Source organism: Gymnoscopelus braueri (assembly GCF_963280865.1).
Source record: "Gymnoscopelus braueri genome assembly, chromosome: 8".
NCBI lineage: Eukaryota > Metazoa > Chordata > Actinopteri > Myctophiformes > Myctophidae > Gymnoscopelus > Gymnoscopelus braueri.
Window position 1 is genome coordinate 21396652 of NC_137609.1, and position 26049 is coordinate 21422700.

General features: G+C 40.4%; 3 protein-coding genes across 5 annotated transcripts; 2 read left to right on the forward strand and 1 right to left on the reverse strand.

Moving 5' to 3' along the window:
* Positions 1-1606: 1606 nt before the first annotated feature.
* On the forward strand, positions 1607-6366 carry LOC308091178 (galactosylgalactosylxylosylprotein 3-beta-glucuronosyltransferase 1-like; the record flags this gene model as incomplete). Its single annotated transcript, XM_080436601.1, has 5 exons — positions 1607-1724; positions 2164-2675; positions 2921-3217; positions 3892-3997; positions 5862-6366. 4 exons carry the CDS (start codon positions 1607-1609, stop codon positions 3976-3978), a joined length of 1014 nt encoding a protein of 337 aa, XP_080292727.1. The 3' UTR covers positions 3979-3997; positions 5862-6366.
* A 904-nt stretch (positions 6367-7270) lies between these two features.
* Positions 7271-14453, reverse strand: LOC308090339 (beta-galactosidase-1-like protein 2). 2 transcript variants are annotated; one of them, XM_080435465.1, is made up of 19 exons: positions 14323-14453; positions 13706-13891; positions 13548-13616; positions 12326-12421; positions 11735-11843; positions 11548-11640; positions 11286-11367; positions 11043-11107; positions 10834-10918; positions 10329-10466; positions 10056-10136; positions 9843-9949; positions 9600-9746; positions 9100-9171; positions 8893-8971; positions 8614-8701; positions 8413-8524; positions 8146-8262; positions 7271-7742 (listed from the first exon to the last, which is right to left on the reverse strand). In XM_080435465.1, the coding sequence occupies exons 1-19, from the start codon at positions 14412-14414 to the stop codon at positions 7656-7658; spliced, it is 1905 nt and encodes a 634-aa protein (XP_080291591.1). In that variant the 5' UTR covers positions 14415-14453; the 3' UTR covers positions 7271-7655. The 2 variants fall into 2 exon arrangements, with proteins under 2 accessions (XP_080291591.1, XP_080291592.1); XM_080435466.1 differs by lacking the exon at positions 12326-12421.
* A 3426-nt stretch (positions 14454-17879) lies between these two features.
* Positions 17880-25665, forward strand: ei24 (EI24 autophagy associated transmembrane protein). 2 transcript variants are annotated; one of them, XM_080435750.1, is made up of 11 exons: positions 17880-17997; positions 20180-20316; positions 21971-22116; positions 22385-22445; positions 22864-22930; positions 23021-23145; positions 23250-23369; positions 23556-23667; positions 23765-23876; positions 23991-24065; positions 24177-25665. In XM_080435750.1, exons 2-11 carry the CDS (start codon positions 20275-20277, stop codon positions 24337-24339), a joined length of 1023 nt encoding a protein of 340 aa, XP_080291876.1. In that variant the 5' UTR covers positions 17880-17997; positions 20180-20274; the 3' UTR covers positions 24340-25665. The 2 variants fall into 2 exon arrangements, with proteins under 2 accessions (XP_080291876.1, XP_080291875.1); XM_080435749.1 differs by lacking the exons at positions 17880-17997; positions 20180-20316 and adding an exon at positions 20544-20665.
* The last annotated feature ends 384 nt before the right edge of the window (positions 25666-26049 follow it).

The following is a 26049-nucleotide window of genomic DNA, read 5'->3' on the forward strand; positions in this document are numbered from 1 at the left end:
ATGGATCCAATGTAGTTATTATATAGTTATTAGTTACAAGCTCTTATTAATACTTATATTTGTTCAATATCTATAAAACCCACCGACAGACTTAACCACTTTTTCACATTCCCCCAAAAAATCTAGAATAGCACAGAATTGCCGATCTACATGCTCACAGTGTGGCTATTTTTGCTACTTTTTCGTGACACTATTGTATACCAAAATACAAATAGGGCATTCATTCACGAAAAATTCACGTTGAAATATGGAGATATGAGGTTTCGACGATATGAAACCTCTTCCCACGCTGGGAAGAGATCTTTTCAAACAATGAGACCCTCTCTGCTAAGCTGTAGACTTCCCCTATCACTCACACACACTGAGACATGCTTTCCCTTGTAATACAGCATGGTTTCATTCAAATGAGACACAAAAAAGGAAGCTAGGAGCATTTTGTGACCTATTTTTCCAGTGTGCAATGGTTCCAGTGAGCCAGAGACACTTTCTATACAACATACCTCCTTGGAGTATTTGGCCAGCAGCTATGCTGAATCTCAATGGAGGGCCAACCCTATAGTACTTTAGAATACAAATCACATAGTAACTGTGGCAGGCTCAATGGATGGGCTCCTCTATTCACTGGCTATGAGAGCATGCTAAATATAGTAGCTCAAAGGAGGTGAATTTCAAAAAGAAAGAAGAGAGTGAGCCACTTGAATTTGATCAGTCATGTCTCTTTAGATAATAATAGCAACCATAACAACAACACGTGCATGTTCATAAGTGATTTAGAAGAGTGACGATTTAGAATATATGGCTCAATGGAGGGGGAAAAAAGTGAAGAATCCCCAGTCTGTTGAAGTTCATCAGTAATCCTTAGGGACGCAGCTTAAATCCACAAAAAAAACAAAGTGACGAAAAGTAACAAAGTTTTATTTAAGTGTATCTATGTTTGGTTGTTACAGTATATCTTCTATTTTAGGATTATCAGAAACAAATGTTCATACGAATGTTACCACACACAAAAGTGTGTTCATTTCCAAATATCAAAGGCTGCACTACAACCAGGGTTGCATTGCTCATGGGACGGCCTTGCACGCCGTGCAGGAACCTATTTGACCAGGAGCACGCGCAGGCACACGCGTAGATTTAAAACAACTTTAAATTCACACCTCAACAAAGTTCACAAAGGCTCCCGACTCACACCAGGTGGATTAACATAGGAATGAGCCTAGATACATATCAATTGTCCAGTGTGACCTGTAGTGTAGGTGTTAAGCGACGTGCGCATCACGTCATTAAAATAGAGTGCAACCACGTTCCAATTCAGCATTGCAACACTGACTACAACTGTACTGCATTGATCAGTAGCACACCCATATGACTCTGAGCAGAGTGGGCACACTTAAATCTAACACACCCATTATTAATGTTGCTTTAATTACTAGCCTGTTTTTTATCTTCTGTAGTTTTTAACCTGAACTGGAAAACAAACAAAATCAGCCTAAGGTTTCCCTTTATGTGAAAGATCTGAATACTTCTTCCACCACTGATCATCACGGAGTTTGATCTGTTGTTTGATGTGTGCTGCAGGTAATGACTTGACTCAGGTCTGATCCTGGAGATGACGAAGAGACGAGACATTCTGGCTATTGTATTGATTGTGTTGCCATGGACACTGCTCATCACTGTTTGGCACCAAAGTACCATCACCCCTCTGCTAGCGTCTCGAAAGGACAAAGGTCATTTTGGGTCATAAAGGTTTTTTTCTTTTCTGTCTATGGTTATCCCATCAATAATTCTGCGTTGCTATTGTGCATGTGTCACCTTGTGAAATGTGCACAAACACTGAAGACACATCAGTCTGAGACGGGCTCAACATTCTGCTAGCAAGCTGTCAGTCACTTGTTGAAACATCATACATTTGGTTAATCCTTCAATGAAATTACAGAAACATAAATTGTTTAAGTTAGATTCAAATGTGGAAATAAGGTAAATGGGATTTTAATATCTTAATGATCTCTGTTGATGAGATCGAGTTTGGTGTCTCCAAAATGTGTCTTGAAATAGGGGGTTGTTGTATTGACTTTCAATGTACAATATGTGGTATGAATTAGAAAATGTACACAGAGTACACATTACCCCATTGTAACATTGGGCTCCTTATCCATTGGGTCCTAGATGAAAGCGGCGATAGCTCGTCCAACTCCAGGAACACCTTTGCGCTGAAGGAGTCCTGCTCCCTGCAGGAGCCTGACATCGTGGAGGTGGTACGTACCGAGTATGTCTACACCCGGCCCCCTCCCTGGTCCGATGCACTGCCCACCTTACACGTAATCACCCCCACCTACAGCCGGTCGGTGCAGAAGGCGGAGCTGACGCGCCTGGCGAACACGCTGCTCCACGTGCCCAACCTCCACTGGATCCTGGTGGAGGACTCCCAGAGAAGGACATCTCTCGTCAGCCGCCTTCTCCGCGAGACGGGCCTCAACTACACCCACCTCAACGTGGAGACGCCCACGAACTACAAGTTACGCGGGGACACCAGGGACCCCCGGATCCCGCGGGGAACCATGCAGAGGAATCTGGGCCTGCGGTGGCTCAGGGACACCTTCAGTGGCAACAGAAGCCAGCCAGGGATTGTTTACTTTGGAGACGACGACAACACATACAGTCTGGAACTGTTTGAAGAGGTGAGGGAGGAGTGATGTGTCTGGTACTGTACATAGTCCTGGACAGAAACAGCGATGTTTGTCTGCATTTTGTGCAAGCAACTCTATAGACTTTAGCCTGTAACCAGTATTGAGGTGTTTCCATCTGACTGATCATTTTGACACAGATTATGATAACCTGTGCTATAAGTATTAACATACTCAAAAGGTCTTGTGAGAATAATTTCCACCACTTGCATTCTTTCTGTGTATCTCCATCTGCATAGATGCGTTCCACCAGAAAGGTGTCCGTGTGGCCCGTGGCCTTTGTGGGAGGCCTACGGTACGAATCCCCTAAAGTGAACACTCTGGGCAAGGTGTACGGCTGGAAGACTGTGTTCGACCCACACCGGCCCTTCGCCATCGACATGGCTGGCTTCGCCGTGAACCTACACCTCATACTCTATAAACCTCAGGCCTATTTCAAGCTGCGAGGGGTGAAGGGCGGCTATCAGGAGAGCAGCTTGTTAAAGGAGCTGGTCACTCTCAACGACTTGGAGCCCAAGGCTGCTAACTGCACTAAGGTAATACAGCATGGCTCTGCTCGTATGAAGTGTTACTAGGATGAGAGGAAGGCAGAGAAGACACGCACATCCCAAACCTACTAGGTTGGGTGCTGGATCAAAACTTTGACAAGTAATCAAAATAAATCAAATCCGCACACCAATGTACTGTAGCCCCATTTACTATTAATGGGTTAACTTAAAATTAACCCATTAAGACCTGAGGCCGATTCTACAAATGCCTTCTAAATCAGTAGTTCTCACACTTTCAAGATTTTTCAAAATTTTTCAAAAATAGCAGATGTACAAGCTCACAGTGCGGCACGAAGTGACGCGCTGTGAGCTTGTATGTCTGCTATTTTTTAATAGCCAATGCAAAAAAAATCTAAAATTCCCGGTTTTAATTTATTTTTTTGCCAGTGTGCGGGTCCTTTTCTTTGATTTCACCATCAGAGATTCCCTTCTGAATACATAATTTTTTTGACTTACGCACCTGTCACCAACCTTTGAGGTGTGCATCGGCCTTCTTCACAAAAAATGAATAGTTGAATAAGGCTAGACCAATGAAACGTCAAATAAATGGAGCTGGAGTGTGTGACACATGATAGCTAGAAGCAAAATGTGTATACATTGGAGTATATGTGTTTCCATAACATTGAATATATTTTCACCCTTCCATGTTTTCTTGATTTCAGGTACTAGTATGGCACACACGGACAGAAAGACCTGTGCTGGTCAATGAGGGCAAGAAGGGCTTTACAGATTCCACTGTGGAGATATGAGATACTTCTTCCAACACAGGTAATAAAAGAGCTATAGGCAGCAAATTAATCTGCTCCCACACAGTGATTATCTTCGGGAGGTTGGTTAGGGGCCATATCGGTTAAACTATGCACCATTGGCCATATTCATACACCAGCCAATTTACTCATACATATATGAGTACATATGCTCACTTAAAGGACAACTTCACCTATTTTCAACCTATCTTCATATAATAGGTCCTCACTAATGCTCATGATAAAACTGTACCCTTTTTTGAGTGGTGCCAACCACTCCTACACTTGACTTTGTCTGTGTGTCTGTGTGTCTGTGTGTCCGTCTGTGTGTCCGTCTGTCTGTCTGTGTGTCCGTCCGTATGAGCACGGCCTCTCTGTATGTTTGAGCACAGCCTCAACAGCTGCGGCTGATTGCAACACAAAGATGCAACCATACAGGTACAGTACAGTACAGACCGTACAGTACAGTACAGTACAGACCGTACAGTACAGTACAGTACAGTACAGTACAGTACAGTGCGGTAAGCTGTGGCTGATTGCAACACAAAGACGCAACCACACAGGTACAGTACAGACCGTACAGTACAGTACAGTACAGTACAGTACAGTACAGTACAGTACAGTACAGTACAGTACGGTACAGGTACAGTACAGTACAGTACAGTACAGTACAGTACAGTACAGTACAGACCGTACAGTACAGTACAGGTACAGTACAGTACAGTACAGGTACAGTGCAGTACAGTACGTACAGTACGTACAAGGTACAGTACAGTACAGACCGTACAGTACAGTACAGTACAGTACAGTACAGTACAGTACAGTACAGTACAGTACAGTACAGTACAGTACAGTACAGTACAGTACAGTACAGGTACAGGTACAGGTACAGGTACAGGTAGAGGTACAGTACAGCACAGTACAGGTACAGTACAGACCGTACAGTACAGTACAGTGCAGTACAGTACAATACACACACACACACACTCTTTTGAGTAAAAATACTTAAAATGAGTAAAAATACTTAAAATGAGTAAAAATACTTAAATATTAGTAAAGATACTTTAAAGTTCCTAAACTGAGTAAAATACTTTAAATGAGTAAAAATACTTTAAATGAGTAAAAATACTTAAAATATGTTAAAATGAGTAAAACACGTACACATCTGTACAAACATTTTAAAGTACTTACAATGAGTAAAAATACTTTGAAGTCATCAAAGTCTGTAAAACGTAACTAATGAAATTAACTCATGAAAGGCACCACTCTCCTCACACTGGGTGTGATTTTTTCTACTCAGTCTGTGTCTCATAGGAGAGCTGTGGACAGTTCAGAAAGCCGTCTACCAGTGACATCATCGATGGGGAATCCAAGCTAATAGAAACTGCAGGCTTTGCATTCCTGGAAAGTTGCAATGCAATAATAGAAGCCATTGTTCTCGCGTTAATAAAAATAAAAATCTAAATAAAATGTTTTAAATCTTGTTGAAAAAAAGAATCCTGCCTAATGATGATGTCACTGGTAGACGGGTTTCTGGACTGTCCCCAGTCCTCCTATGAGACACAGACCAAGTAGAATTTTTTTTTACCATTTTATCATGAGCATTAGTGAGGGCCTATTATATGAAGATAGGTTGAAAATGGGTGAAGTCGTCCTTTAAGAGGAAAATGGCCACTGCGTTATTAAGGTCAGTAAGGTTTGGAATGATTTCTGCCATTTTTATGTCATGTTTTGCAGTGATTATATTGTATCCCAGGTAAAATAAAAAGTCAGTGATTCTCACTATAGGTTTTTAATGGATACAGTATGGCCATTTTTATACTGTCTTCACTCATTTATTTATTTTGGACTATGTAATCATTGTTCTTTTACTGGTACTGTTTCAGGCTGGATTGAAAGCAACCCTGTGGCTCCATAAGGCTATGGTCAGGGGTCAATAATGTTTTTGCAGTGCTGTAGCTGACCTTACCATAACTCAGGAACTGAGGCAAACATGGGCCACCACGAGCAGCACAAGAAGCGTGCGCTGGAATCACAGCACATCCGCACTGAAGAAACGATCCTATTCTGTTAGAGGCCCTGACTGATGTAACACCCAGGCAGAAGCTGCCAACATGAGCTCGCTTGCCCATTGAGATCCCTCCGGAGAGCTAAAACAAAGGATGTCAGGCAGTTTAAACTGCAGCAAGGGATGGCACAGCAAGCCATAAAAGGGATGCTTAAGCCAGACAACACCAGCCAACCATCCAATCGGCATTAAATAGGGTCCCCTTTGTCCCGAACCAAACTGTTTGTCTGGGCACTGGCCTGCACAGAGGAATAAAGGAACCCTTGTCTCAAGTGAGTCAGCGCTGACTGCACAGAGGGGATATGAACCCTCGCCACTTTCAACTGTACAACACTGAGCTATTCAGATAGCATCCCGAACTCAGCACTAATTAGGAGTTCTGTAACTCTCCAACATGCGCACATGTAACTGTTACACAACAAGTATGCACACAGGCACACACACACACACACACACACACACACACACACACACACACACACACACACACACACACACACACACACACACACACACACACACACACACACACACACACACATGCACTCAAATACACAGATCAATGAGGTATTGATCTATTTATAGGGTTATTTCTTTGTGGACTTGTTTATTTGTGATATACGAGTTATTTGTAAATTCTCAAAGGCGAGGTTCAGGATTTTTAGAAGCCTGTGAACAGTGAGACCATTTTCATACCTAACGTAAATGACCCGGTATAGTATTTATTAGCAATTCTAGTCCAAGTTAATGTGGTATATAACTCAACGTTGTACATAAGGACTGTATTTTTTCACTCTAATTATGAAAGTATCCAGCAAAGAAACCTCATGGCCTTAAAAAAGACATCAACTCTCTAGAGGGGTCTTATCCACTTAAGGCCTATACTGCATTGTACGACGGATAGCGAAAATTGCAGATCGACAAGCTCATAACGTGGTTCATTTGTCATCAGTTGAATGGACTTTTAAAAATCCTGAACCTTCTCTTTAAGATCAGGGTCGGTGATGGTTCAACTTGTGTTGTTATTTATACCTACAGTATGTATGCACCCCTCCTAGGAAGAAGTCATATTAAATCACTGAATAATGTTTTTAAATAAATATTTTTAAGACCGCCAAATGTTACACCACACATTCTGTAGTATATGCAGTATGCACACAATCCATACACTTCTAATGATGTTTTGTAACCAGATTCTAACCGAACCAGAAATGATTGCCTTTTAAATGGATAACCAGAAGCAAAATTATTTATTTGGTAATTCTGCTTATTAAAAAGCCACTGTAAAGACAGGTACAGTATGTACAGAATTATAAAAGCCTTCTCCTTACACATGTGTCTGTGCCTTCAATTGGCATTTGTGACTGGGTTGGTACAGAATCTGCTGGACGGGTTTTAGTATCTACAGGTGTATCACAGGAGTAACAGAGTTTAATACAAAACATGGACTGCAGTAAAGCACAGTGTACATTTTCATGTATTGTTATCTAAGTTGATATTTGCAGTGACTGATAAAAACAACACCAAAGTAATATCAATATGTATCTGATATCCAGAAAAAAAAAAGAAAAAAAAATCTTTGTCCATGCTTTGCTCTGATGGGGGGGAATAATCACTGGATGTCTGCTGCCATGCCAAGATCAGGCATCTCCTCAAACTGGACCTTGTATTCAGCCTCTTGCTCTTCAAACACAATGATCTGAGTGCCATGAAAGGTGAGATATACTGTGAGCATTTGAGAAAACCCCTAGGAGTTAGAACTATTAGGACTGGTTTTCAATGTGGGGTCCGGGGACCCCCAGGGGTCCTTGAGGGGGTTCCAGGGGGTCCCCAGCTAAATGATTGATAGTTCATGATTGATGAATCCTTACAGGTTTGTCACTCGAGAGAAAAAAAACTCTGCACTCTCTATGGGTTAAAATTAACACGAGGATTTTACAATCTATGGATAAAAAGAGATCCCAGAGGAAAATAATATCAAATAGGGGTCCATTCCCTAATGCATATCAAACTGGGGGTCCTTGAAATTAAAAAGTAGTCTGAAGGACAAGCTCCATGTGACAAATTATTCCACTGAACAAATGCCATTTTGCAGTACTTACCTGGTTGATTCCACTGTTGAGAATGGTACCAGGCAGATAGAGAGCTTGTTGTGGGCCAATAGACCAGTAACGGCCCAGGTTCACCCCATTAATAAAGACAACACCTTTCCCCCAGCCCTGTGGATATGGACAGAGTAAAATAATACATCAAAACTGGTTTTGTAAAAATCTATGCAGTGAAGTTCTCTCAAATCTAACAAGGAATGAAAGCAGTTGTATCACAGTAAAGTATTGTATGCTTATATATGTTGGTTGGTATCCACTCACTGGCAGTTTGACAAATGTATCACTTGGATAACCATATGTAAACAGTCTCCCCATGAAAAATCCTGGGAAGCTGGGACTTTCAGGGAGGGATTTCCAAGGTGCTTGATAGAGACTGAAATAAAGCAGCCATTTAAAATTCCATGTAAAAAATTAAATTTACAGCATCTGTACAGTGCTTTCAGCTTAACGAAGAGCACAAACCTATCAATAAAGCTGGGTTTCATATCCAAGCTGTATATTGTAAAATCCCGCAAAGGGATATTGTTTAATAAAATATCTCCCACGAGACCTGCAAGAAAGTGAAAAACAATGATAAAAAATAGCCAGTATTCCCACTGCTACACAGTAAAATCCTCAATGTTCTTTAAAAAAATGGACCCGTTCATTTTTACAGTTCAATTAATACTGAGGAATGTTGATACCACACAGTGCTTGAGCATTTTAGTAGCATGTATATTGATGTACTGCAACTTGCAGTACCTTTGTGTTGTTTGTCAATGGCTTTTCCATGGTGCACCCGTCCACAGTTCTCTACTAGCAAGCTCAATGTCCGTTGTCCCTATAGAGAGAAATCTCTGTGAGGCACTTTCAATATGTCTAAATGGTTTAATCAGCCAATGCTTTTTGGCTATCACATTGGATAGAACAGACTGAGTGTCAATGGACAATTGTGCTCACTGTCCATACCTTACCATCAGGTACCGCTAGCTCCAGGCTCCGCCGTTTGAAAAGTCCAATGTAGTGTCTGTCTACAAACACCTGGAGACGATACTCACTTTCAAAACTTTGGTTTCAAAATAACATCAATGCTGTCATGCTTTAAGGCATATCTTAGAGGACATTAGTTTGGCCAATGTTATTACAGTCATCATTTCCTTATAGGCTACTTTACATTCACTGTATGCCCTTGGATATATCATAACTGTTGACAGGTGTTAATTGTCAGTACAGTAAACTGTAGTAAATAATAATTTAGTAAATAAGCAGGCATGTTGGAGCTCAGGGTTTGTCTAATTCACTGATCTTGTAGAGTGGTTTGCAGTCATTTCTTCAATGAAGTTCTTGCAACAAGTCGAGTTGATTGCAAAGGACACTGTGCCTTCTATTGTGCTGAAATTATTGATAGGACTGCGTAAGGTGAGCTGATTGATGCATGTCATGTAGTGTACAAGGATTAGGCTACTCACCAGGGCACGGTCTCTAACATTATCTTCAGATTTGAGTAATCCTCCAGAGTTGATGGTTGTCTCATATAAGGTGTATCCATATGACTGGCCATTGTTATTGTTCAGTGGTAGATTCTCCATGTTTACTGGTGTGGAAGATTTAAATGACTATGGAAAAATATAAGGTGGATATGATGTGAGCATGCAAAAAAACTGTCTCATACAGTATACTTGTGCACAACAAATAATGGATGGCACGCATACCCCTTCAGTGAAGCTCAAGGCATCCCACAAAGACAGGTGATTATACATGATGGCTGGTTCATAAGCCTCCCTATAATGCAGGGCTGGCATATCGAGGAGACCCTCGCCTGCCATAAAGTAGTGATTGGGCAAAGAAGTCAGTCACAGCCTCCATGGATTAAACATTTATTACAGAGGTAAGTATTATCTATATTCATTTAGTATCAAACTTACTATTGTATCGGCTAAAAAGATCTCTGAGGAGATGGTACTTTGGAGTGTACTCCCCAGCTTCAGACAAGGGAGCATCATAATCTGTGTCACATACACCAAAAAGAAGGATGGATTTTCTGTTTTATACTGCCTACTGCTGGTTATAAAAAGTAACACAGCATTATGGGAAAATAGAGCTCAATAACCACAAATGTCATTCTGCTTGATCTAGTAATGGTACAATTATTTTACAAATGTTTTTATATTTATAAGAATGGTAAAAGATAAACCAACCATAGCTGGGCACTAATGCTTTGTAGGAAGGGTTGGCCAGCGCTCCACTCATGAAGCCAAAATTCGTGCCCCCGTGGAACATGTAAAGGTTGATGGACATGCCTCGCCTTAGAATCTCTCGCACAGTGGACACCACATCTGCCCGAAAGACAGATGTTGTGACAGCCTTTAAGCTATAATGAAGGCTTATGACGCTTCACAGTCGTGCAACAAAGTTTAAATGACTTAGCCTGATATTGTGATACAATGTGGGGGAGGTACAGTATCCTACTTGGTGTATACCTATATGCTACACGATGGTTACACTTTAAAAATCGTTTTAATTCTACATGCTGAAATACTCCGTCATTCACTTCCCCTGTTCTACAGCAGGGCTGGCCCCACACACGTGCTGGCCAATACAAAGTAGGTAACCCTGGGCTAAATATTATAAAATAGGGAAACATCAATGTCATCTAATACATCTGTGACTATAATTTGCATGTAGGAATTAAGCTGTTCATACCCTCTGGTGGGAGCACGTGGTGGAGATCACCCCACACATCAAACGAGCCAGTCCAGTAGTCCATCACCATAGCAGGGCTGTCAGGCTGAAATGGGAGGAAAGAAATTGTAACCTACAGCAGCAAACTCATGAGCCAATTTGTAAAGTATATTTATTGTTGGCTTGTATAGTGATGATAAAGAAGTCATGTAGAGAGGTTTAACATATACCTGGATAGCGTTCAGCTCCTGTATGTACTTCATGTTGAGTTTCTGCAACTTCACTGTTCTGATGACTGCGAGAGAGAGAGAGAGAGAGAGAGAGAGAGAGAGAGAGAGAGAGAGTGAGTGTGTCTCCAGACACAAAAATCAGGAGCCTTACGTGTCTATTATTACATTTTCAGAGTTAATTGGACACACATTGATTTCAATTAACACTCTTTTACTGTGTATAAATGACATACTGTAGCCTACCTCCAGTCACGCCACCTGCCTTTAATCCGTTGTGGTCATCTGATGTGAGCAAGAGCTCACTGATCCCTCTGGACTGTAAGGCCTTTCAAAGCAACAACAAAACAAGTTACAGTAGCATCATCAGCATCCCTCCCTCTCTCTCTCTCTCTCTCTCTCTCTCTCTCTCTCTCTCTCTCTCTCTCTCTCTCTCTCTCTCTCTCGATGTCTGTCTCTATATCTAGCCTATATCTCTGTTTGTGCATTAGTATAAGCAATGCATTACCTCCTTAATGAAAAGCATATAATTCTCATCCTTTGCAAACGATCCATAGTCATTTTCCAGTTGGACTGCAATAATGGGACCTCCTTTCTTGAACTGAAATAACACAATAAATAACAGGATTATAAAGAACACATAGTAAGTCAACTACAGTATACCCATTTTCAAGTTTGCCTGTAAAAACAATAACCTGTAGTGGAAGGACTTTTGGAATGAGTTTATCAAAAAACATGTTCACAGCCTCAGTGAATCCTGGGTACGTTGTTCTCAGCCTCATGTTTGCATCACGAAGAAGCCAACTGCAAAGAGACAGAATACAAGGTTCTAAAAGCCTCAGTAATACTTAGTTGTGCGTGTCAGTGTCGTGTGTCAAAAATAGCCGATCTACAAGCTCAGAACTGAGCTTGTAGATCCGCTATTTCCGCGACAATGCCACCGAGCTACAATAACGAGAGAGGCATGCTAAGCTTCACATGCAGCACAAACGTTCCCCTCACAGGGAAATGTAACTAGCTTACAGTGGTCGCCATGGCTACATACAGCAATAAAAATAGCACTTTGTGGTGTGAGATCAAGTGTTTTCTATGCGATCAGATGTGCACTCTTACTAAGTTAAGTTTATTTATTGAGGAATGTCCACCAGAATGAGCACTTCTTTTCAGAGAACTGCAAGGACTTTTGGCTGATTTGTACCTTCTACTTTACATCGAATTGTGTATTTCAAAATATAGATACAATACAATACTTTCCCCATATGAATTAGTGTTGCACACTGATTTACCTAGGCAGCCCTCCTAAATCCAGCTCAGAAGATATATATGGCCCTGGACGTAGAATCACCCAGAGTCCTAACTCAGCGGCAAGGTTGATATAGGCTCTGAAATCAAGATTGAGAATATGTTCACAATACATACAAAAACAACCTTATTTTAAGCATGAGAAGGCAGGGTTTGTCATTAAGTATGACACTACGTCGTATGTACACACAAAGGATGTTCTTTTCTTGGTTAATAAAGTTTCAGTGTAGTTCCACAACATCTCATTATTTGAACTGTGTGAAATAATTAGGGATCACATCTCACCATATACTTATCACCCCTGTGCCATTAAGTGCATGATAGGTTGTTGTTGTGGTAATGCCACTTGTTGTCATGGTGAATACCTCTGCTACCTACTCCCCTGGGCATCAGATCCCAGGGGTGAGGCTGGTGTCTGATACCAGACACCAGCCCTGATTATTACACCCGATGTATACTTTGTCCTACAATGGCCCCATACACAAAGGGAGAAATTCCCAATACACTTAAATATTATTGTTAGATACTAGTTTCGCATTTTTAAACAGGACCACATTACCTCTATACTGGCCTCCCTTCATTGGCGCCCAATAAGACACAGAACCGATTTTGAAGCAGTATTATTTGTTTTTAAAGCCCTGAATGGACTAGCACCACCCTATATCTCTGAGCTTGCAGCTACTCTTCCCCCTCATCACCTCTCAGGCCACTTAAGGTATCAATGATCATTGGACCAGATGCTTCTTACAGTTCTGCAAACCGCGAGCAAAAGTGTGATCATGCCTTTTCTGTTGGTGCCCCCAAACTATGGAATAATAGCTAACCTTTCTCTGTTAGCTCTGCCCCTTCAAACCATGTCATGCACGCCCCTTTTTTATCTTCTATTCTATGTGTTATTGTGTATCGGTTATATTTATGCTCTTTTAACTCTCTTAACCTTAGTTATTGACTGTTGTATTGTTTGCTGTGTTTATTCACACGCTGTACAGCACTTTGGTCAACTTTGGTGAAAATATAATTGACTTGACTAGACATTTCTGAAAGCTGTTTTAAAGTTTGGAAGCTCTATTTTATTTATTTGTATCATGAGAGTGAGAGTTGGTTTATCAAACCAAGCATGGTATGTCATTCTACAATGCAGAATGTATAGAATGACACACTACAGCGCAATTAGATATTACGATAGTTCAACGGTTTGGTCCTTACTCTAAGTCCAGCTGTGTGTGGAAGTCGTACACATCTCTCTGTGGCTGGTGTAAGCTCCATGGTATATGCCTGCAGGGGAGGGTGTGTTTTTGTTAGTAGTCATTCAGTGACCAGGCTTGTGATATATAAAACATTGTGATCTGAACTGTACATCCTACGTAGTAAGAGTGTTGATGCCACAGGCCTTCATTTTCATCAGGCGGTCCTTCCAGTAAGCCCTGGGGACGCGAAAATAGTGGACCGATCCACCAATGATACGAAAATACTCTCCCTCCAGGGTGAACTGAGATGAGTTGCCATTCAGACCCAATTTCCGAGTCATTCTCCCACCTCCTGCTGGCATACTGGAGAAGAATTGGGGTTTTGTGTCACAGACAGACACATGGCATCTTGTTTGAGCAGACAGACCACATGACTCTGATAACATGCCTGGTATTTGAATGTGTTATGTGTTCCAACTTCCAAACACTATACAAATAAGAAACCATGCACACACACACACACACACACACACACACACACACACACACACACACACACACACACACACACACACACACACACACACACTCTCACACACACACACACACACACACACACACACACACACACACACACACACACACACACACACACACACACACACACACACACACACACACACACACACACACACACACACAATGACAATCATCTGTGGTCAAAAATTAAAAGAAGAGAGAAGCTAGAAATAAATATAATGATATAGTTGAACAAATTAATTTTAAGAACTTACCCGAGGTATCTGTACATAATGAAGCCAACGATGCTCAAACAGATAAGTACATATTGCCTTTTTTGTACATTTCTTATTCTCAGTACAACCATCGATAGAGTTTAGGAGATGCCTTTCAAATGACATATGCGTCAAACAACTTGAGTTCCTCAATGGAAAAGTAAGAGTTGTTACACCGAAGATGAGCGCAAGATGCTGCTGGCTAGAAATGTACCGCCTTGTGGGTGTGCCACTGTAGCTATGGAAACCAAATCAACATCTAAGTTTCACAATAGACCATTTATTTCTAAATGGCTATCTTCTGGTTTTGAGTCTATTTGCCAAAATGTGCCGTTCACAGTGGTGGGCAGTATCGGAGTAAATTTACTTCGGAGTACTGTACTTAAGTAGTATTTGTACTTTACTTGAGTATTAGATTTTTTTTGATACTTTTTACTTTCACTCAAGTACATTTCCAAGACAAATATTTTATTTTTACTCAAGTATGTTTCTAGGAAGGCTGTAAAGTAGGCCTACTAGTCACTTTTAGGTTGCCACCTTTTTCTTTTTTTCCCCCCTAAAATGCAATTGGCCACACGCTATGTTCTTCAAAGAAGGAAACCTATCACAGTACACACTCTTCACTGGGATCTACATCATGGGTATTCAATAGGAGGTCCGTGACCCCTAGGCGGTCCTCTGAGTCACTGCACGGGGGTCACCCATTTTTTTTTCTGATACTTTTTTGTTTTGTCTTAAATGTCTGAAAATATGCATGAATCCAACATACTATTAGCAAATATAAATTGTAAGAAAGACTACCCAACTATACCCCAACCCCCACTGTGTGAAGGACAGTAGCAATTTAGGCAACAGATAAGTTAAACAATATAGAACTCCTGTCTAGTAAAAGTTTACATACTTCATATAATTACAAATATGAATGATAATGATTCAAAGATAAGCCCTCATAAAAAGCCTGTCAACAGAAACTACTGTAGCAAGTTCACTCTTTTGAGTGTTACTTGCATAATGTCCTATAATGCAAACCACACTTCACACCCACAGGGGATGTTTACATTTCCTTCTTCTGCTGCATGTTTTTAAAGGTGTTGCATAGCTTAATTTGCTATTTTTGTGCCTTTAATACTCAGGTTTTAACAAGAAAAATGGAGACTGCCATGCTCAACTAAAACGTTTTAAGACTTATCAGGATGAGAAAACAAAGCGACCTAACCTACATTGTATTGAATGAGAGCAGGGTGGAGAGCAACTGTAGTTCAGAAAAACCAATATTTAATTATTTCTCCGAAAGCAAATAGGCAGGTGCTCGAGCACTGGTTGTGGTTAGCTCCTATGTGAGCACCTGATGGAGGCACTGCATGCTACACAGGTCACAGGTTAAACTGCATGCTACACAGGTCACAGGTTAAACTGCATGCTACACAGGTCACAAGTTAAACTGCATGCTACACAGGGACTAAGGAGTCACTCATAACATTGTCAAAGAAATTAGTGCTGAATTGTCAGATGTCATGAAAGCTGTGAAGAAGTTGTGAAGAACAGGTTCAGAGGTTCGATGGATTTCACACGGAACAGTGTTCTCACACATGGTGAAGTTATGTGTCTAGTCAGGAGTTTCATGCTTCTCCAAAACTGCACAGAGCTGGCTGACAATTTCAATGACTATGTGTGGGTTGTGAGCTGACCAGAATTTTAAAGTTCTATGCAATTAAATATGAAAATAAAGAAAATGCCTGCACACTTGTAGCCACGATGCAGGATTTATTTGGAAACCAACATTTCGACCACGCAAGGTCTTCTTCATTCCCTGAAGAAGATCTATATATATATTTAGATCTTCTTCAGGGAATTTGATACATATATAAAATACAATTTACTTCTACTTTTACTTGTACTTGCACTTAAAATCATGTAGTTTAGAATACTGAAGTATATTTAAAAGCAATTACTTTTGTACTTTTACTCAAGTAACATTTTGACTGAGCTACTTTTACTTGTAGTGGAGTAAATTTGACCATTAGTATCTTTGTATCTTGTACCTTACTGGGGTTGAGTACTTCATCCACCACTGCCCGTTCAACTATCAAGGTGATAATAAGAATCTCTAAAAACCTGAGCTTTGAAATAAACAAAATAAATAAACAAAAGAAAAAACAAGATAGTAGCCTAATAATAATAATAATAATAGCCTAATAATAATAATAATAATAATAATAATTCATTTCTTTGAATTCAGATTAATTTCGTCAATGACCTGCACAGAAGGATTATGCATTAATTAAAAGTAAAATAAATTCCTATTATCATATAATATCTTTAATCAATGCTGTAGTGTAGCCTATGCCACGTTTTGGTGGACTCTGTCGCCACCTGGTGGTACATGTTGCAAATTGCTCAACTCAAAAGACCCCGTAGTTTAAATTTAACCACAGTAGTACGGTAACGGTAACTAACCACATAGCGGTCAGGGTACTAAAGTATAGACCTATACATTTTAGGCCATTTGAAAATAGCCGATGCGATGTGACGCATTGTGAGCTTATCTGCAATTTTCAAAAGATTTGTATACATTTTATACATTTGAAACCTGTGAATGGGACCTTCTGCATAATGAGTTCTTTCTACTTTTGGTACTTTGACTTTAAGACCAGTACATTTTGATACCAATACTTTTGTACTTCTACTACTCAAGTACATCTTTAATTCTGGACTTGTAATTGTAACAGAGTATCTGCATTGCGGTATTGATACTTTTACTTAAGTAAAACATGTGAGTACTTCTTCCATCACTGTTGCATGGACATGGTGGTAAACTAGCTGTAGTATACAACCCTCGTAGACGTATTTATGATTCTGACGTCTTCAATCTACGAGAGTTGTAGGGTTCACGCCCCATGGAGACATGGACTTTCAGCACTATGCCCCATAGACACTCCAAACGTGTACAAATTGAAAATAAAGGTGCTAACCCCCAAGCCCCAAATGTTAACTGACTCTACGCGGTAGTAGTTTAATGTAATAATCCATATATTTCAATAAAGAAGTGTTTTAATGCCGTCTGTGGCCGAACGCCATTTTTTCACCCTCGTTTACTTCCTGTTTACATTTAGTGTAATTCCGGGTTTCACCGGATGCGCCCCGTCACTACCCGTCACTACCGCCCATTGGGAACTTCCGACAGAATCGGCCACAGACGGCATTAAAACACTTCTTTATTGAAAGATATGGATTATTACATTAAACTACTACCCCGTAGACCCAGTTAACATTTGGGGCTTGGGGGTAAGCACCTTTATTTTAATTTTGTACATGTTTGGAGTGTGTACGGGGCATAGTGCAGAAAGTCCATATCTCCATGGGGCGTGAACCCTACAACTCTCGTAGATTGAAGACGTTAGAATCATAAATACGTCTACTAGGGTTGTATACTACAGCTAGTGGTAAACCATAGTGGTAAACTGGTAAGAAGAAGATATTTCCTATGTAGTGTAGTTCTCTAGTTGGGATTCACTACACTTCCCATGATCCTTAGCGGTTTCTTGAGCTTGCGCAATACGTTCTCCACGGGCCTGTCTTGTTGTAGCGTTTGTTTGGTTTTGTTGTTGTTCACATAAAGGGAGGAAAAGAAGGATTTGGCGAAGTTAATAACACCACCTGTTCTTATCGCATGAGGTAAGCAGCAGTTAACACTCACAATGCTACCTTGCCTTTGACTTTCCTTGTGTGCTAACATGTTGTCTTCGTGGAAAAAAACACCAAAGTTGGTCGCCCAGCTAACTTAGCCACACAGACGCTAACCAGACACCAAAGCAGGGGTCTTCAACGTTTCTCAGGCCACGGACCCCTTAGCTGAGAGAGAGGTGAAGCGGGGACCCCCACTACATTGCATACAAATGTGTTGCAGATTAAACCTTTTCATAGATTTCATAGATAGCTTCATTGACTATCATCAGTGTTGTGTAAATTCATGTTGTTGTTGTTTTTCTCATTTCAGTCTGACATTTTCAGTCATTTCACCACTTAAACCTTCAATAAGTCGTACTTGGTTTGCTCCTCTTCCCCCCTACAATAAACCTCTTTGCCGAAAATAGCCGATCTACAAACTCACAACGTTGTGAGCTTGTAGATCTGCTATTTTTGGCTAATGTTCCTCAGAATAGAGATACTACTAGGGTTAAAGTGGTTAATGTAAAAAAAAAAATCTATCACACAAAGATTTGGCGGACCCCCTATAGTAACTCTGAGGACCCCCTAGGAGTCCCGTACCCCCCAGTTGAAGTCATGCTGTCCAGTGTTGAGTGATCAGACAGACACTGTTCTGACTGACTCTGAGTGGACTGCATGTATTTACTTGGGGAGTTTCCTCGGTCTCGCCCCTTATCCCCATCATGCCATGTATATCACAGTGGTTCTTAAATAGTCACTTCACTGTCATCTGGGTACCCCACCCCCCCCCCGCGGCAGCCCAGGCCCCATATACCAGCTCGCGTTATGTCAGGAATCTTTGTCAGGACAAATATTTACACCAACACCATTCCATCAAGTGTATTGTACAAGGTTTTAACTGATTTGACATGATCACAGCATTGTTTGTGACATGATCCTTCTAGACAGTATCAATAAATCTATCCTATATGTCATTCTTACTTTTATGAAAGTAAACAGCACCTCAGATATTTGGTTGTCTGTCTTCTTTGTAGATCATTTATGTATTTGATTGGCTTTGCTTGGTGTTCACATTCACAGTGGATATTCACTGCATTGTTTATTAGAATTAGCCTTGAACACATTTAAAACACATTTAAAACACCGAACAGACCGCACATTTGGTTAAGATATGAAAACTGTCAAAAGTTATCTTGGTGTGTCATTAGGCAGGCAGACACTGAAGACTCCTCATGAGAGGTGTTTAATGGCACAGCCAAACAGTTTAGCATTTAGTTTCATTAAATCATGTTGTTTTCTGGGATTTCTTTTATTACTCTTTCATTACAGCAACAGCAAATCTATGGCAGTGGTGAATCGGCACAAAATGGCCACTGAATTTTGCACTTATGAAATAAGATGCTGATCTGCTGTTTGATTGATTGATTGAAATTTTTATTAGGCAAAAGAATGTAAAACAACACAGTTACATTTATAATGCTTTTGTCTAAAACCTGTCTGGTCAAGAAGGACATTCTGTAGGGACAGCAAGTGAAACATACTGGTATTGTTCTAAAGCACAATCGATGTTGGTAATGTGACACATATGTATGTCTGGACTACCTGCTAAGACCAGAAACAAGACCACCAATGGCATTCTCGGATGTCCTCGAGCAACTGGGTATATTTTCATTTTCAGAGCTGTTAGTGTAACTCCCAGGATTTGAACCTGTGTCTACCACGCGTAAAGCCAACGTCTTAACCACTAGCCTAAAGGGGAATTCCCCCTTGACCGGGGAAGATATTAGGCTTTTGGTCATCAGGCAGAGGCTCTGAGTCTGAGCCACTACTGCTACATTTGCTCTACAACATAAATTTGGCGATATAAGTTCAGTTATTTGAGCTTACTTACAAATGTCTTTAAAAGCCTGTTGAGCTCAGAATTTGTGCTCTGACAACAACAACAACAGTATTTTGACTGGAGGAGTGACAGTGAAATAAAACTATAAATGATAAAATAAAACTATACATGATTCCCTTAAATTTGTATATTATTATTATTAAATCAAACAGTAGAAACGATCAACAAAGAGTAGAGATTTGTCTTTTCTTATACTTGGTGGTATTGCTTGCTGCCTGAAAATAAGTGGTTTTCAAGCTGATAACGTGAAGTGTCTCCTGTTGCTTTTCTTGTGCTTTGTGGTGACAGGTTACTGAGTGAGCCCCTCTCTGCCATGAGAACTGACCACCAGGTCACCAGCCCCCCCTCCTTCTGCAGTTGATGGATCTGCTGCTGGCCCAGAGATGACAGACAGCGTCAGGGCCTTCCTCCGCAATGTTGCGACGGTCAGCAAACACCCATCCTCACCTCACACACAAGTGAAACAAAGTGACACACAAGGCAGGATCATTCTCTGGCACCATTGTGTCTTTTCTTATGTGTCTTATGTATTGATTCTTTATATTTTTTTCCATTATCATTATTATGTTGCCAATGCCTAATGTGGGCATGCCTAAGACAGGGCCCCTCAGCGGACTGAGGGGCCCTGTCTTTCCCTAAGAGGGCTAACAGTGGGTAGCTACTGGGACGTAAGTTGGGGCTTGATCAACCCCGGCTGGGTCACCTTGGCAAGGGTGTATGTTGCGAGACCCGAAACACCCGTCGACCCCAGGGTACAACACTGATGATACCCAGGTGCATCCACATGATGTTTTTTATTTATTTATTATGTTGCCAATGCCTAGTGTTAATCAGGTTGTATACATATATTTACTCAATACTCTCTTTGCATAAAGTAAGCAGGTTAATAGGCAAGCTTCATTGGGCCGAGGTGGGAATTATCAGATAGCTGTAATGTGTTACGTTTTGTTCTATGAAGAACAATACTGCTTCATAAGAGCAATGCAAGAGATTTGCTGAGAGGGAAAAATAAAATGTTACATGCATACAGTAGATCCTTAACAGTAGCCTAAGTAAAGTTCACGTTCTCTTAATGACTTTCACTTTCTTTTCCTTGTAGAGACAAGACCGATAATGTATAGTTGATAATAGATGCGTGTTAAAACATTTTTAGGGTGAATCTCTCATACCAACATTGTTGTTGTGAAGTAATTTGTTAGTGAATTACCGGTATAACTAATTAGGTAACCAAAGCAGTGGCCAATTTACAGTAACATTAAGCTCATCTATTCATGGACATATTGATTTGTAAATTCTTCACCAATCGATTGATTGATTGAATACCTTTTTACAGTTTTACAGTTTGCAAAAGGTACAGTTATACAATAATGCTAAAAGTATAACCCAAAAAGCCCTCACGGCTTGTTTCCATTGTGGTCCTGTGTATTCAATTCATCAAGGACAATAAGAACAAAACTACTTCACAGAAACTATTTTGGTGTAACTAAGTGATTTGCTGAAAAATATATTTTGTACATGCATAGATTATCAATTACAATGCAATTTCCTGGTTTTACACACAATATTGTGATATAAACACTGACAGTCGGCTTATTTGACATTTTCCAAGTGAAATAAATAAATAAAATAAATTATCTTTGTCCCGACTGTATCCCGGGGAGGATTTCAGTTTTCCCCAAATACATACTTTGTCATCTCCAAATGACTAGTCTCTGTGCAAATGTTACATACTATACTGATACTATAACAGTCATCTAATGTTACTTGGAAGAGACATTATATAGAACCTCTCCATAAAGTAGGCCATGGTGTGAATGACTATCTGCTGCCATTGCCTGATATGTTTTTAGTTTGTTTGGTGCGCACTGTCACAAATAATAGTTGATGCCATTATTTTGGTGCCCTGACCAATAATTTTTGTTCTATGCTTTTGAATTTAGTAATTAGTCTTTTACTGACCTACCACGCATACAGTACAAGGGTCCACCTGAAGCCCTTATTTTGAAACTTGCAAAATAGACAGGTTTCCATTTAACGCGGGAATGAGCATTGAAATCTATATTTTTTTCTGCTCTTCAGGGGATCAAGGACTCCATTTTGGGGATTGGAACAATCTCTAAGCTGGATGCCCGCATCCAGCAAAAAAGGGAAGAGCAGCGGAGGAGAAGGGTCAGTGGAGCCCTGGCACAGAGACGGGCACAGAGCGAGGAACGCAAACCTGACAAGTATGTTAGGCACTAGAACGAGCTGCATTGACCACTTGTGCTCTCACACTCTGTCCTTCCACAAGAGTTAAGCTTAGTTTATACTGGCACAACATTGTCGCTAGCTCAACAAGAACTGTTTTTGTCAGCAAGCAACACCGTCATACTCTGTAGTTCAAAATTAGGCTTCAAACTCTACCAAACTAGTGTGTTTTTCCTACTGATGACTTGTATGATATGCAATGGTGATGTTCATTATGGGTTGTTCTGTTATTTTCTTCTTTCTCAGTGAACCCAAATTAGCCAGTAGGATTTTTCAGTGCTGTGCGTGGAATGGAGGAGTGTTCTGGGTAAGCTATACTGCTTTTACATGCCTATCTAATTTATTTCAACTTTGTATATACATTTACCGGTATATGTTTTTGTGCGTAGGTGGGTGCACGTGTACAATGTACCGTATATGTTGATGCTTTTTACACTTAATACAAATTACTGCATGTGATAACATAGCACTCATGATATAAACACCTCATTCACGGATGTTTTTAGGAACATATAGTTTTTTTTATTGCCACATTGTTTTATATAACTAGTGCATTCTTGGTCTTTTGTGAATTAGAATCAGAACACATTACTGCAACTAAATATATAATGAAACGACTTCTAAAAAACTGAGAAAATTGGAGAGTCAACTAGCTTACATGGAATGTTTTTTTTTTAAGTTGAATGAAGAGTAACTAATATAGCATTTCATGATTTTCTCCTCAGCTCAGTCTGTTTCTCTTCTATCGGGTGTTTATCCCACTGCTGCAGTCTCTCACGGCACGAATCATTGGTATGTACTACGCCTGCTAGCAGATCTCAGGGGTGTATTATTTACATGACCACGACAGCGTGACTTCAGTGATGTTTGTCTTTCTTCCAGGTGACCCGTCCCTCCATGGCAGTGTGTGGTCCTGGTTGGAGTTCATCCTCACCTCTGTGTTCAGTGCTCTCTGGGTGCTTCCTCTGTTTGTTCTCAGCAAGATAGTCAATGCCATCTGGTTCCAGGTCAGGTTCCTGGTTATGCTGCCCTTTGATGATGATCATCACTGGAATCAAAAATGAGATGTCAAATCACAGTGTTGGTATTGTGCGTTCTTCTCTCATCTTAGGACATAGCTGACCTGGCGTTTGAGGTGTCTGGCCGTAAGGCCCAGCCCTTCCCGAGCGTCAGCAAGATCATTGCAGATATGCTCTTTAATCTACTACTCCAGGCTCTCTTCCTCATTCAGGTACTGCCCTTATCTGTGAAAACTATTTACCTACCATATTGTATCATTGATGCAATTATCTAAATCAGTACAATCAGTACATTTGCACATAAAATATTTTTTTCTTGAAGAATTGCTCACACACAAAAACATGCAAACTTTGAAACGGTAAAAAGAAATAATATACAAATTGTTGTGGTGCTACAGGGCATGATTGTTAGCCTCTTCCCCATTGATGCCATTGGACAGATGATAAGCCTCCTCCACATGTCTCTGCTCTACTCCCTATACTGCTTCGAGTATCGCTGGTTCAACCATGGTAAGATGCTCCTTTCACTCCCAAACAAAAGATCCCGTCCCATCGTGTCACTCAAAGAGCATGTCATAAATCTGCATTTGCTGTGCACATCTTTCAGGCATCGAGATGCACCAGAGACTGTCCAACATAGAGAGGAACTGGCCCTACTATTTTGGCTTTGGTTTGCCCATGGCTCTATTGACAGCCCTCCCATCCTCATATATTATCAGGTATGAGATCAAAAACATTCCAGACCCTCCAACAGAGGTCAGAGGACATCCAAATAATTGTTTTCAATTAACACCCATTATTCTTTCCTAATGTGTGTTTTTTTTCCTTCCCAGTGGCTGCTTGTTCTCCATCCTATTCCCTCTGTTCATCATTAGCGCTAATGAGGCCAAGACCCCAACAAAGCTGTAGTGAGTATATGTGTATATATATTAACAGTATATGTCTAATAATAATAACAAATATATAAAGGTTTCTTTGTCATCAGTCACTGGTCTTAATGGGGTGTTCCCGTATTGCAGCCATTTCCAGCTGCGTCTGTTTTCCTTGGTGGTGCTGATCAGCAACAAACTGTTCCACAAGACTGTTCACCTGCAGTCCTCCATGACCTCATCAGCTTCTACAGAGAAGCTACCGTCACCTCACGCCTCCCCGACCCGTCAGAGACCCCTGCCCTCCCAGTGACGTCCCTCTCCTTCTACGCGCTAGGAGGAGACAGGGAAGCAACTTAGAAGCTGCTTTCCATGATGGAGGAAGGAAAAAATGAAATATTTATCTTAAAGAAGATAACGTTTGTCTTTTGGTTAAGGAGAAGGGTTTACACATTTAAACTAATCTTTGGCCCTTTGGTTATTCATTTGGAGCATCCTTTCTTCAGCTATATTTTTTAATGTGAATGAAGTTTGTGATTGACTGTCCTGTGCCTCACACTCAAAACACATGTATGCTATGTTTTTGTTTTGTTTAAATTTGTCTTCAGTTGTATTTTTATGTATGATGTGCCATTTGAGTGTCACTCTAATCAAGCACAGTACAAGAAGTCTTGTCCATGCTGATGTAACTACAAAAGTTACATGATATGCTGTAGTAGGGGCTTGTTTGCATTCAGAAGCAAAGCACAGATTCTGTCTCGTTACATTTGCTTTTTTTTATGTTGCAAGTGACGTTCCTTACAGTGAATGCTTTCTTGCAGATGAAGATCTGTTTCTCTGTCACATCACACACAGCACCCATGCGATTCCTTCTGTCAAAGTTCCCGAAAGGATCTGGTGCAGTTAAAAAGGGAGGCTTTTTAAAATTCTAGTAAGTGCTTTGTTTTTAGTGGAACTTTACATGTCAGCAAAGTAACTGATAAGCGTAGCATAAAAAGGAAAGGTAACCTTGCTAACGGAATTCAAATATTTGAATCACCTTTTGTATATGATAAGAAAAGAGGTGCCTGAGATTAATACAGAGAAAAAAAAATTTGACTCCACTCTGTGTAGAACAGTTTGGCATTTCTAACAAGTAATTGGGGAAAATAATAAGTCAAGGGAAACGCTAATCTGTTTATTTGGTGTGTATTAGGTAGGTGAAGCTACAGACTGCTGCTGGGTCAAATGACACTGCCAAACTGCTTCATCTACATTGTGTTGAATTCACACACTGAGCTGTACAGTATAAAAAAGATGTCAATTTATGCATACTTTTCAAGGAATATGCATACCATAAGTACTCATTTTAGGTTTCCCCAGAAGCAGAAACATATACAGACCATGGGCCTCTTGTTGTTTGTGCTGTATATAATGACATTATGCTCTGAATGTTCAACCAGATTCCCCCACAATGAGGTAACATCACCAAACCTTTCTGCTACACTCATGTAGCTCATGGCCATGGGAAGGGGCCATGTTTTTCAAACGGTATGTAATTATTGTAAGAAATACATTGTGTTTGTGCAGACTGATATTTGTGAGTGAGGTTTTGTAAAAGTAATACGTCTAATTTCAATAAAAATTGGTCAGTATTCAACATTTTCAGCTTGTGTAATTTCAATGCTCAAATCAATGAGGAATGGATGGACACTAATGAAAATGCATTTGTAGCCCACATGGCTTGAAGGGTATACTGAAACATAATATTAAAAGTATTAATCTGCATCATTACGTAATAGTTTATCAATAAACTGAATTCCTGCATTATTTCATTCAACGTATTTCACTCGTAGTTGAGTGTCCAGGAGTATCTACTCTGATTCAAGTACTGGGGTTGAGTACTTTTTCCACCACCGTATTTAATTTAGTCCAGTGGGACTAGACCAGTGGTTCTCAACCTTTTCAGGCCGTGACCCCCCAAAATAATCATATTTGAACTGACAAGCACATGGAATTGCAGAAGTTGAGGCATTACGTTTAG